This window comes from Ursus americanus, chromosome 26 (assembly GCF_024610735.1).
Source record: "Ursus americanus isolate L20-20 chromosome 26, mUrsAme1.1.p, whole genome shotgun sequence".
Lineage (NCBI taxonomy): Eukaryota > Metazoa > Chordata > Mammalia > Carnivora > Ursidae > Ursus > Ursus americanus.
Window position 1 is genome coordinate 42710682 of NC_142152.1, and position 13145 is coordinate 42723826.

General features: G+C 41.2%; 1 protein-coding gene across 2 annotated transcripts in view; it reads right to left on the bottom strand.

Annotated features, from left to right (window-relative positions):
* Positions 1–12445, bottom strand: part of MOK (MOK protein kinase) — a 49802-nt gene extending 37357 nt beyond the window's left edge. Inside the window, exon 1 of one of the 2 annotated variants that reach the window (XM_087856229.1) lies at positions 12242–12445. In XM_087856229.1, the coding sequence (XP_087712355.1) occupies positions 12242–12248 (7 nt within the window). In that variant the 5' untranslated portion in view covers positions 12249–12445. The remainder of the gene's footprint in view (positions 1–12241) is intronic. The other variant, XM_087856230.1, reaches the window with a different exon arrangement.
* Between the last annotated feature and the right edge of the window lie 700 nt (positions 12446–13145).

Genomic DNA, 13145 nt, shown 5'->3' on the forward strand with positions numbered 1-13145 from the left:
CTTGAATACGTGGTGAGTCTCCAGGGTAAAGAAGGGCAATCGGGAGGGGTGTGGGATGCCTTGTTTCCTCTAGGCTTTGCCACATGTCCCTTTTTCCTTTGTTAATCTTGCTCTATGTCCTCTCATTGTAGTAAATCAGAGCTGTGAGTAAGACAGGTCCTGAGTCCTGTGAGTCCTCCTAGCACATCAGAGAAACTAGGGGTGGTTGTGGGAACCACCTTCCCCAACGCTATTTATGCCACACTTCAGCCTACACGAGCTGAGCGTCCCTGGCGGTAAGACTACCTCACGGGGGATGTCGATAAAGATTTATTTACCAGCTATGCACGAGGTGCTGCAGACACAAACATCAATAAGACATAATCCCTCGCCTTGAGGACTTACAGAATGTCCCCATGCCCCTAATTTTGGGTCCTTCTCTTTTACACTCAGGTTTAGATAACATTAAAGGTCAGGTTAGGGACGCCTGGTGGTGCAGTCGGTTAAGCATCCACCTCTTGGTTTTGGCTCAGGTTGTGATCTCTGGTTCATGGGATCGAGCCCCATGTCGGCCTCTGCACTCAACGTGGAGTCTGCTTCAGATTCTCTCTCCCTTTCCCTCTGCCCCTCCTGCTCATGTGCTCTCTCTCTAAAATAAATAAATAAAATCTTTTAAAAATAAAAAAATAAAGGTCAAATTAATAAATTCCTGTGTATATTACTGAGTATGTGGTGCTTTAGATTCTAATCTCCTAGGACCCACCTAGTGGGCCTTAAAACAGATGTCTTTCCCCCATTCTGTACGCACCCTGCCCTCCATTACAGAACAGCTCATGTCCCACTTCGCACTTCTCCCTGGAAGGCCATAAGCCCCTTAAAGGAAAGGTCTAGGATCTGTTCTCTTTGTGCCCTGTACATACTCAACAAATTAATCTGAAAATGCCTGGTCATGTGCCTCTTAATCTAATATTCCTATAGTCCCCTGGACACATACCGCGGGAGGAACTTCATTGACAAGTGAATCACAAAATTATTACTATTGACTAACTGGCAACCAATCCTTTTCTATTCATCTCCATCTTTAAATGTTGAGTATCTCCAGGGTGCCAGGTTGACGCATTGGACTCTTGGTTTCAGCTCAGATCCTGATCTCAGGGTTGTGGGATCCAGCCCCAGGCTGGTCTCTGCACTCAGCAGGGTCTGCGAAAGTTTCTCTCTTCCTCTCCCTCTGCCCCTCCCCTCCCCCCACCCCACCCAAGCATGTGCACTCTCTCTCACTCTCTCTCTCAAAAATAAATCTTTAAATATTGGTTATCTCCAATCATATTGCGAGAGACCTCTCATCTCCTAGGTTACCTCCTTTCCCAAGTCATACCATACATACAAATGCAACAGTGAGATGAAAAGGACAAGAAGGATAAAGTAGCCAGAAATCTCCTTAAATTACCCTCTAAAAGTTTTATAGTCCTTCGATAAGCTGTCTTTTAGGATATGTTTTTCCCAATTATATGCCAAGAAATGATGCATAAGGTGAATTCAGCCTTACCCACAACCAGGTCCCTTGAAACATAAAAAACACACAAAACCAAGCTAGGTGATTAGACTACCACTGTTGTGCAGTTACCGTATGTCAACCACCATTTTTAAAAATAAACTTTTAACTTTAGAATAGTTTTAGATTTACAGAAAAACTGTACAGATAATATACCTCATATCCAGTTTCACCTATTAACATCTTGGATTTGTCGTAATTGATGAACCCATATTGATACATTATTTTTTTAAAGATTTAATTTTTTTAAGCAATCTCTACACCCAACGTGGGACTCGAACTTACAACCCCAAGATCAAGAGTTGCACGCTTTACTGATTGAGTCAGCCAGGTGCCCTTGATATGTTATTATTAACTAAAGTTCATGCTTTATTCAAATTTCTTTAGTCTTTACCCAGTAGCCTTTTCTGTCCCAGGATCCCATCTAGGACATCACTTTACATCTAGTCGTATTTCTTTAGGCACTCGTGGTTGTGACAGTTCCTCCGACTTCCCTTGTTTTGTGACATTGACAGTTTTGAAGAGTACTGGTCAGGTATTTTCTATGATGTCCTTTTACTGGAATCTGTCTGCGTCTTCATCATTAGAGTCGGGTTATGGGTTTGGGGAAGAGGACCACAGCACTATGGTATCACACCGGCACATCGTATCTAGGGTCCATATATCAGCACGGCTTGTCACTGTTGACGTTCACCTCAATCACCAGGCTGAGGTCTTGTCTGTCAGGTTTCTCCCCTGTAAAGTGACTCTTTCTCCCCATCCCCTTCTATACTGTACTCTTTGGGAAAAGTCACCATGCATATCCTACACTCAGGGTGGGAAATAATGTTCCTCTCTGTGAGGATGGAGCATCCACATAAATTATTTGGAATTCTTCTATATGGGAAGTTTGTCTAGTCTCATTGATTTCATCATTTATATTAGTATGATAATTATTTTATACTTTGGGATTATCCAATAGTATTTGATTCTGTTGCTTAAATTGTTCCAGCTTTGGCTACTGGGAGCTCATTCAGTTGGTTCCTGTGTCCCTCTGACATGCCCCATCAATAAAGGGTTTGTTTGTTCTTGAGTATTTTCTTACTTCCTGGTACTACAAAATCCTGTGTATTTCCTGTCCTAGGATCAGCCATGTCTCCAAGAAGCCTTGATCCCTTTTATAGGAGAATGGTATTTATTAAACACCAAGCCTTGAGCACTAGGTGTCAGGCACCATTTTACACTTAATCATCTCAACAACCCCACCCAACAGGGTACCCTATTAGCCCTATCTTACAAATGAGGTTAAGTAGCCTGCTCAAGGTCACATCAATAAACAGTAGGGCAGGGCTTTAAAAGCAGGGAGTCTGACTCCAGAAGCCATTTCCTGACCACACTGCCACTGCTGTCCCCCATGAGCAGAACACCACAAGCAGGATACAGATGAAGTCACACCAATGCACTTATAAGAGCACTGACCTTGGCAACAGATCCTTTTCAAAATAACTGGCTCAGCTAACAAGGTCCAAGAGAAAGGCAGAATTTGGGAACCCCACTGCCAACAATATAGGGACACATTCTTTGGTGTGAGGAACAGTGAAAACACAAACTCCAGTTGTCAGTGGCTTAACCCTCACAACCAACCACCAGAGTACTGTTTGGTCTCTCCTTATTTGGTAACTTTCAAACTTCTTTTTTTTTTTTTTTTTAAGATTTTATTTATTTATTCGACAGAGACAGAGACAGCCAGTGAGAGAGGGAACACAAGCAGGGGCAGTGGGAGAGGAAGAAGCAGGCTCATAGCAGAGGAGCCTGATGTGGGGCTCGATCCCAGAACCCTGGGATCACGCCCTGAGCCAAAGGCAGACGCTTAACCACTGTGCCACCCAGGTACCCCAACTTTCAAGCTTCTGATACAGTCAGTCCATCAGGCAATCTGGTCACTCAGTATCCCCTGATGTCACCTATACTGAGCTGTAACTGCGTGCCTTTTACAACATTAGATAGTTGTTTTAACAAAGTGGGAACAACCAGCTCTTAAAACCTGTTAAAGCACATCCACTAGAATTCTAGGCTAGAATTAAAATGCTGAAAATGCCAAGTGTTAATGAAGATGTAGATTCAACAGATCTCTCGTACATGGATAAAGGGGAGGAAAAATGGTATAGCTGCTTAAGAAAACAGCTTGGAGGTTTCTTATAAAGTTAAGTATGCACTTACCATATAATCCAACAATTCCACTCCTAGAAATCTACCCTAGAGAAATGAAAACACAGAGCCACGCAAAGATGTGGATCCACGTGAGAGCGTTCATAGCAGCATTATTAACAACAGCCAAAAAATGGAAACAACCCACATGTCCACTAACCAATGAATGGATATATCCTACAATGGAATCCTACCCAGCAATAAAAATGACCAAACTACTGACAGAGGACACTATATGCACAAACCTCAACAACATCGTGCTAGATGAAAGAAGCCAGATTCGAAAGACCACTCACATTTATAGATACATTTATGACACTTCATTTATATGAAATGCTAGAAAAGGCAACATTTTAGCAATAGAAAGCATACCAATAATCCATGGAGCCAGGAGTAGTGGGAGGAGATTGACTGCAAAGGGGCACAAGGGAACTTCTGGTGCGTGATAGAACCATTCTAAATCTTGACTGTGGAGGTGAGGCACTACCGTCTACATTTGCCAAAAATCATCAAACTGTACGCTTAAAATAGGTGAACTTTATTGTGTGCAAATTATACCTCAACAAAGTTGTTAAAATCAGGAGATTTCACATTTAAAAATTCAAGTCAGATCCTTACTTCACAACACACTTAAATATTGCTTAACATTGGTAAAAGGTTGAACATAAAAGTCAAATTAAAAGACAATATACTAGTATATTTACCAGCCCATCAGACAGGGATGGCCTTTTCACACAGAAGTTCAATGAAATCACAAAGAAGGAAGATCTAGAGGTGAGCCTAACCACACATTTTAACACGTTTACATCAAAAACTTAACAAAATGTAAAGGCAAACTACGATGAGAAAATACTTACAACAAATATGAGGACAGCTAACATATTTAATTATGAAGACCACTTACAAATAAGTAAAATACTAGTATCTCTCAAAGAAAATGGACAACTGGGCATAAGATGATTCACTTAAGAGATAAAAAGAGCAAAAGTAGGGAAATCTACTGGCACTTAAAGAAAAAAAAAAAAGAGCTGTCTTTTTTTGTTTAATCCATCTGTCAAATTGGCAAAGCTTGAAACACGTGTATTCCACCAAGGAACAAGGCTGTGGTGAGGAAGTGGCCACGTGATATGGCACAATTAATGGGGAAATGAAATGTGCAGAGCAAGACCACTGAGAACATCCACTACCTTCCCTGGTGATGACAGGCTTCCTGGGGGAAATGGGATATGGTAGACTCTCACTTTCTTTCTTTTTTTTTTTTTTAAGATTTTATTTATTTATTTGACAGAGATAGAGACAGCCAGCGAGAGAGGGAACACAAGCAGGGGGAGTGAGAGAGGGAGAAGCAGGCTCCTAGCGGAGGAGCCTGACGTGGGGCTCGATCCCAGAACGCCGGGATCACGCCCTGAGCCTAAGGCAGATGCTTAACGACTGAGCCACCCAGGCGCCCCTAGACTCTCACTTTCTGATTAATCATTCTGTATTGTGTGAATATTCTCCAGTAAACATGAATTACTTAAGTAGGAAAAAGATACTAGAAAGAAAAGACCCCATATAACTTTAGCTCAGCAATTACACTTCCAGGTTTCTACCCAATGATACCATCAGAGACACGAACAAAATTTATAGACAGTGATGTTCGCCACAGTACCATAACAGCAATAATGCTAAAAACTTAAATATCTAATATCAAGGAATGATCTAATAGTAATTTCGGCCATAAGCTGAAATATTATGTACCCATTAAAAATGATTCTTTCAAATAATATTTAATGATACAGGAAAATGTTCAGCCATAATTTAATGTTAAGTGAAAAAAGGATGGTAACAATCATACAAATATATATACACGCAAGAAAGAGAATGGATATAAATACGTAAAATATTTTTTTATTTTTTTTAAGATTTATTTACTTATTTTAGAGAGAGAAAGTGAGAGAGAGCACGAGCGGGAGGGGCAGAAGGAGAAGGAGAGAGAAATAAGCACTCTATGCTGAGTGCAGAGCCCAACATGGCTCAATCCCAGGACCCTGAGATCATGACCTGAGCCAAAACCAAGAGTCGGACACTTAACTGACTGCACCACCCAGGCGCCCCCATAAAATATTTTTTAAGTATTTATTTATTTGAGAGAAAGAGAGAGAATGAGCACATAGGGGTGGAGGAGGGGCAGGGAGAGAGAAAATCTCAAGCAGGCTCCCTGCTAAGCATGAAGCCTGATGCAGGTCTCAATCTCACAACCATGAGATCAGGGCCTTGAGATCACGACCTGAGCAGAAATCAAGAGTCAAACACTTAATGGACTGAGCCACCCAGGAGCTCCAAAATACATAAAATATTGTAGAGTATCTATGTCTGGGTGGGATCAGCGAAGACTTTAATTCTCTTCATTATTCTTTTCTATATTTTTCAGTGTTCATAATGAATATATACTACTTTAAATGTGTGTGGGTATGGGTATTCTCAAGAACTTTAAGAAATCACTGAACTCGTTGGCTAACCTCCAACAGAAACATGACCTCAAAATGAACTGTCTTGATACTATAAGAGCAGTTTAAAGGGAGACAGACATGAAGTTCATGGGAAGGATGAAAGTAATTGAAAGTTGGGCTACGGACTGAGGAATTCAATTTGAGAAGTGAAGAGAAATGTTACACAACAAATCCCAATTTATGTTTCATCACAGACAAGCAGACTTACTTAAAAAACAAAAACAAAACCAAATCAGTCAACTGCACACCTTAAAGTGGTTTAAGTACAAGCTCCCAAGTGTGTGCCAATATCCCGGGCTGACTCCAGCCCATCACAACAAGCAAGTGATAAATGGAACCCATGGCTCTGGAAATGGTCGTGGTAGATAACGATCATTTATTTCCCCCGTGACTCTTTCAACAGACAGAAGGGCTGGGTATAAAACAAGAATGACCGTCAGGGGAGAGAAAAAGAGAAACACCCTTATGAAAAAACACCTAGGAAAAGTAACTTCCTATTCTCTCCAACAGGATCTGGCATATTTTCACAGGTCTTTAAAGTTAGATGAGGAACATTAAGAAGTACGCAGAGCACAACACAAAGCTATGACGGGTTCAGAGCTGTCCTAGTGAAAAACAAAGACAAAAAAAATCCTGCCCCACATTATAGGGAATAGACAAAATAAACAGTCATCCAAAATATCCAAAAAACCACCCAGAGTCAGGGACAAAGAGATAAATAATATAGTTGTACGAAAGAGTAGAAAGAGGAAGGTAAATAAGACCATTTGCATTAAGATTCTATTCATTTTTATTAAACCAAGTCTTGTTTGCTTAAGTGGAATTTAAGCCTTATTTAATGCATGAAAATAGAGGTCAAATTCACTTTTTGTGAAAAGCGACACTTGTAATGCCCAAATCCAAACATTTATATTTAAGCACTGCTTCTAAAGATCTTAATCAAAAGTGTCTGCCCTCAGCTTAGGTCATGATCCCGGTATTCTGTGATCCAGCCACTGCTCAGCAGGGGGCCTGCTTCTTCCTCTGCTGCTCCCCACGCTTGTGCTTGCTCTCTCTCTCTCTCTCTCTCAAATAAATAAACAAAATCTTAAAAAAAAATAAAAAATAAAAAATAAAAAACCGACCTTACAGGATGCTTGGGTGGCTCAGTCCTTAAGCACCTGCCTTTGGCTCAGGTCATGATCCCAGGGTCCTGGGGTCGATCCCTATGCTGTCGGGCTCCCTGCTCAGTGGGGAGCTTGCTTCTTCCTCTCCCACTCCCCCTGCTTGTGTTCCTTTTCTCACTGTCTCTCTCTGTCAAATAAATAAAATCTTAAAAAAAAACTTAATCAAGGCAGGTGATAGGCATCTGTCAAACTTAAAAAAAAAAAATTAAGTCAGGAACCTTCAATTACTTGGTGTGGTGAGGAAAATTGTGACCTGAATTACCAAATATCATGAAAACACAAAGGACATAAAGTTATTCATAACTCATAAAAATTTTTCATTTAACCTGTACCCTTTAATGAAGTAAATCCACTGCCAGGAATGTAAGCCACTGATAAACGTGAAGAATTACTTAAAAAATTTATGTTCAAACATCTTCATTGTTTGAATCATCCTAGCAAGTTATATATTTAATTATTAAATATATTAAATGGGATTCTACCATTTAGTCTGGGCTATCTGTTTAAGGGACAAATACATATTCATGCATATATATACATATATATACATTCATCTACATACATATATGTACGCATACAGAATGTGCACAGAAAATTTATGGGAGTACATCTAAGAAAATGTATCTTCTTTTTTTAAAGATTTTATTTATTTGAGAGACAGAGAGTGAGAGCGCACAAGCAGGGGGTCAAGGGGAGAGGCAGAGGGAAAGGGAGAGAGAATCTCGATCAGACTCCCCACTGAGTTCAGAGCCTGATTTGGGTCTCAGTTTCACAACCCTGAGATCATGACCCTAGCAGAAACCAAGAGTCAGATGCTTAGACTGAGCCACCCAGGCGCCCCACATCTGAGAAAATGTTAATCAGGATTAACTCCGTCAAGCAGGGGAGGGTCCTGAGACTAACTTAAAACCTTTCACTGTTTCAATTTATCACAAAGCCAGTATTATTTTTACTTAATTTTGTTTTAATTTAAAGAGAAAAAGTTGGGGCGCCTGGGTGGCTCAGTCGTTAAGCGTCTGCCTTCGGCTCAGGGCGTGATCCCAGGGTCCTGGGATAGAGCCCCGCATCGGGCTCCCTGCTCTGCTGGGAGCCTGCTTCTTCCTCTCCCACTCCCCCTGCTTGTGTTCCCTCTCTCGCTGGCTGTCTCTGTCAAATAAATAAAATCTCAAAAAAAAAAAAAAAAGAGAGAGAGAAAGTTGCTAGTTGATGCATCTATTTATAAAAACAGATGAGATGCACAATAGGAAGAGAAACTCAAACAGGATTATTTGAGGTACCTTGCAACTTTGATTCTATAAATATACATTTATGAGAGACATAAAGCTTAAACCTCTGCAATGACAACAGATGATTTTAAAAATTCTCTATAATAGGAAACTGTGATGCCTTCAGAATGTGTAGGATTTTTTCTCTTTTTATAGGTATGTTTTGAATAATCCATTAAAAAGTTCAGACAGTAAAAAAGTTGGCACTCCCACTAGGTTAGATAAGGGTAGATTTTTTTAAAGCAAGGATTTGACTGTCATTCTTTCCCCTTTTACACCTCCGCCTTCCATCCATGGGATAGCAAATAATAACTCATTTATAATTTACCACTTCACCAGGCGCTAGGATATGAGCTTTACATGGTTGATCTCATTTAATCCTTGAAACAATCCTATAAAATAGGTATTAGTATGCCTGTTCATTTTTTTGAGAGGGAGAGGGAGGGGCATAAGGAGAGAGAGAATCTTAAGCAGGCTCCACCATGCACAACGCGGCGTCTGATGTGGGGCTCGATTTCACATCCCTGAGCCAAAATCAAGAGTTGGACGCTTAACTGACTGAGCCACCCAGGTGCCCTAGTATGCCTGTTTAAAACTGAGTGTGGAAGATTTTATTTTCAAAAGATGGCAGCTTCTAGATATCCCATCCCACATACTTATCTTAGTATGTGTCTTTGCCACTCCTCCATCACGAGGTGGGATCTATGTTCTCTATCCTCCAATCTGGGGGATGTAGCAGAGACACTGTGACATTTCCGATGCTAGATCAGAGAAGGTAATGCTGCTTCCACCTCGCGCCCCTGGGATGCTGATCCTCAGAACCCAACTGCCTCCCTGTGAGGAAGGTCAAGACATGTGGAGACGGTAGTCCCCTGGCTGACAGCCCAGGCTACAGTCCCAGTGGGCAGCCAGTACCCGTCGCCAGACAGGCGAGTGAGAAACTTGTGAGAGGACTCCAGCCCAGCCAAAATCTGACTGCGAGTGCATGAGAGAATCCAAGTGAGGCCTGCCTAGTTGGGTCCAGGCCACCCACAGAACCATGAGAGAGAATAAGATATTGTTATTTTAAGCCACTAAGTTAGGGTGATTTGTTGGGAAGCAATAAATAACCAGAATAATGAAGAAAACCAGTTTAAGAAAGGTCAGTAACCTGCAGGAGACTGCCATGTCTGCCTGGCTCTAACGCCCATGCTCTTAACAACTTCACTCTGTTTCTCCCTCTTCCCCACCACTGCCTGTGATGCAAAACAAAAAGGAGAAGGTGATCAATGATCAATACATCCCTAAACACTTGGGCAATGTCTAGAAAAGAAAGAAGAAATCCACCTAGAAAACTGTAAGATAAAGACCAACATGATAACTTAGCATTCCTGACCACACTCTTTGGCCCCAAGCTAGGAGTCCATTTTCCCAATTACTCACTTTTTCTATTCATTCTACTTCCACAACTCTGTCTCTGCAACTTCCTGTTCTGGACTATTTTCTCCACTGTTAAATATTTGCTAAACATTTAACTGATCAAGACTTACACCTGGGTAACAATAGGTTTCACTGATTCTCAGACAGGATTTTAAGGTAGTAGGAAGAATAAAGATGTAAGACTAAGCCAAGTAATTGAAAACTGACAAAACGGCCATCTAAAAGAACATATCAAATAAAACCTACTATATAATATATTTTTAAAACCCAAAAGCTTTAAAGGATACAAATAAAATGCAAGTATTTATATATGTAAAATATTTGTTTATAGTATGTATTTTTTATTACAGTATACAACATATAAAGCTTACATTAGTGTTTAAAAGGGGGGATGGGGAGGCTGGCTGGCTCAGTTGATAGAGCATGTGACTCTTGATCTTGGGGTTGTGAGCTCGAGCCCTTCGCTGGATGTGGAGACTACTTAAAAATAAAATCCTTTAAAAATAAATAAATAAAAATAAAAGAGGACATAGATACACATTTATGTATGCTTATATATAAATCTATAGATACACATTTATATAGAGAGACATATTTAGACATAAAAGAAACTGTAAGAGTGGTTGACCCTAGGAAAAGAGCAGGAAGGGTCTAAGAGGCAAAGCTGAATAAATGGAATGATCAAACGATCAAACGTAACTTCAAAAAACTGAGACATGCTGACATCAGGCACTCTAGATGGGACACACTAAAAGGCACACATATTCTTGGCCAAAATATTTAAGCTAAAGCTAATCATGAGGAAACAATCCGACAAATCCAAATTGAAGGATATTCTGCAAAATACATGGCCTGAATTCTTAAAAAAAAGTCAAGAAAGACACATAAGGCAGTACACTGTGTCAGATTAAAGGAGACCAAAGAGATTTGACAATAAATGCAATTTGTGATTTTTGGCTGGCTCCTGATTGGATGTTACTGGGATAATTGGGAAAATTTGAAATATAGGCTGCATTTTGGATAACGGTACTATCCCAACACATTATTTGTACTGTGATTATGTAGGAGAATGTCCTTGTTCTCAGCAGATACTTGCTGAAAGTGGTACTCTCAAAAGATTTGGTGAAAATAAATACTGTACATAATTTAGAGAGTGCAAGTGAGCAAGCACACAAACAAAAGGCAAAACGGTGCATCTAGGTGAAAGGTTTACAAATATCCAATGGATTCTTCTTGCAACTTTCATGTAGATTCAAAAATTTTCAAAATAAAGAGTCAGGAAGGAAAAAAGGAACACAGTAAAAAAAAAATATGTGCATATAAGTCCACGCTATAAGTAAAAGTGTAAAGTCTTTCGTAGGCCTTGTATTCTAACTACAGCTTTGGGTGCATTAATGAAATAGATTAATATGTAAACAATATCTACCAAAAAAAAATAAGAATGTCTTGTAAAGGGCAAATGAGATTAATTATTTTAAATATCTTTGTTCCAGAATTTATGCCTTAATCAATTACCAACTGACACTTAAAAGTACAATACAAATTTTATATTGTAACTATAATATAATTTAATCTTTTTACAGAAAAAAAAAAAAAAAGCCCATTCTAGTTGGTTGCATTTGAATTGCCCAGAATCCACAAATCCAAGCATGGGTAAATTTTTTACCCGTCACATTTTCTCGGACTACAACCTTTCCCTACTTCCCAATAACCCTCACTTCACCAAAAGGTTGTTTCAAAATCCCTATAAAAAGAGTTCCCATAAAAACACAGCTGCATGATCCAGAAAATAAAACTGCCCAGCTTTCCTCTCAATTGTTCCCTAAAGCAATGTCACGAAAAGGCAGGAAACCACACGGTAACCGCTCACTACCTTACTGCCGAATGTTCAAGAATCCCAGTTTCAATCCAGCATTTTAAAACAACAACAAGACCCTCAAAACTGGTAATATAACCATGCGCTAAATTAGGCCGGGGGGTGGGGGGGGTGGGGGAGGGACTCCGGAATACACTGTGAGACCCCAGCGCCCCCAGATACGCCCAGAACCCTGGGGGCGCCAGCTACTGACCGCCCAGGGAGGCTCGGGGTCCCCACACGCGACGCCCAATCCCTCGACCCGCCGAATGGCCACATAGGCGCGAAGGGGCCCGGTCCCTCCAGTCCCTTCCGGCCCCGCTCACTCTTCATCCTGGATACGGAAGCCGACGACAAGCCCTTGCCGACACTGGACGGAGAAGAAAGGGGCAGAGAGGACGGCCCCCTGGCTTCCACTCCTCTGAGGCAGGGTCCCAAACTAGGTCCTCCGCGCTGGCCCCTCGACAGAAAGCGTTAGGATCCGGCGGCCATGTTGTATCTCTGTCACCCTAGCAACCGTCAGGCCCTGGACGCCTCGAGGCTGCCGCCCGCGCGTGCGCAAAACGCCACGTCCGCCTGCGTTCGCCCTACGTGTAAGCGTGAGCAGTGTGGCCTGCCTCCTTAGTCTGTTTGCTAAGCAACCGGCCCCGCAGAGTTTCGAGAGCAATTCCCAGCCTTTGAAAAGCGTAGTCAGCCTTCCGGGATCGCTATCCCCATCCTGCCTCAGAATTTAGCCATTTGAGACCTGATGCCAGAACGACAGGAGAGCTTTAACTGGGCTGGGAGCGCACTAGATAACTGTCAGTTGATAATCTGTTCTTTGCGGGCTCAACCTGCAGTTGAGCATCTACTAATTAGTCTGGTACTCAGAGGTTCATTTGTAAGTTTTTGTTTTTAATTCAACAAGCATTTATTGAGCGCAGGGCACTGTTGCGGGTTTTGGGACTATAAGGGAGAGCAGTGCAATCAAGGTCCCTGACTTCCTGAGACTTCTATTCCAGTGTAAAGTTGAAGGAATGAATATGTGAATAAACTATGTGCCAATAGGGTGACTACGCGACCTGCGGCCAGCCCTGAAGGAGCTGACAAAGCACTAAAAGTAACAACTGTGTATCGGTGTAGCGTTTTATGAAGCTCATTGTCTTGTATTTGCTTTTTTCATCCCCCCAATTACTCCATAATGTCAAGTATCCCTATTTTTTCCAAGTAATTTTTGAAATTAAAGAAGTA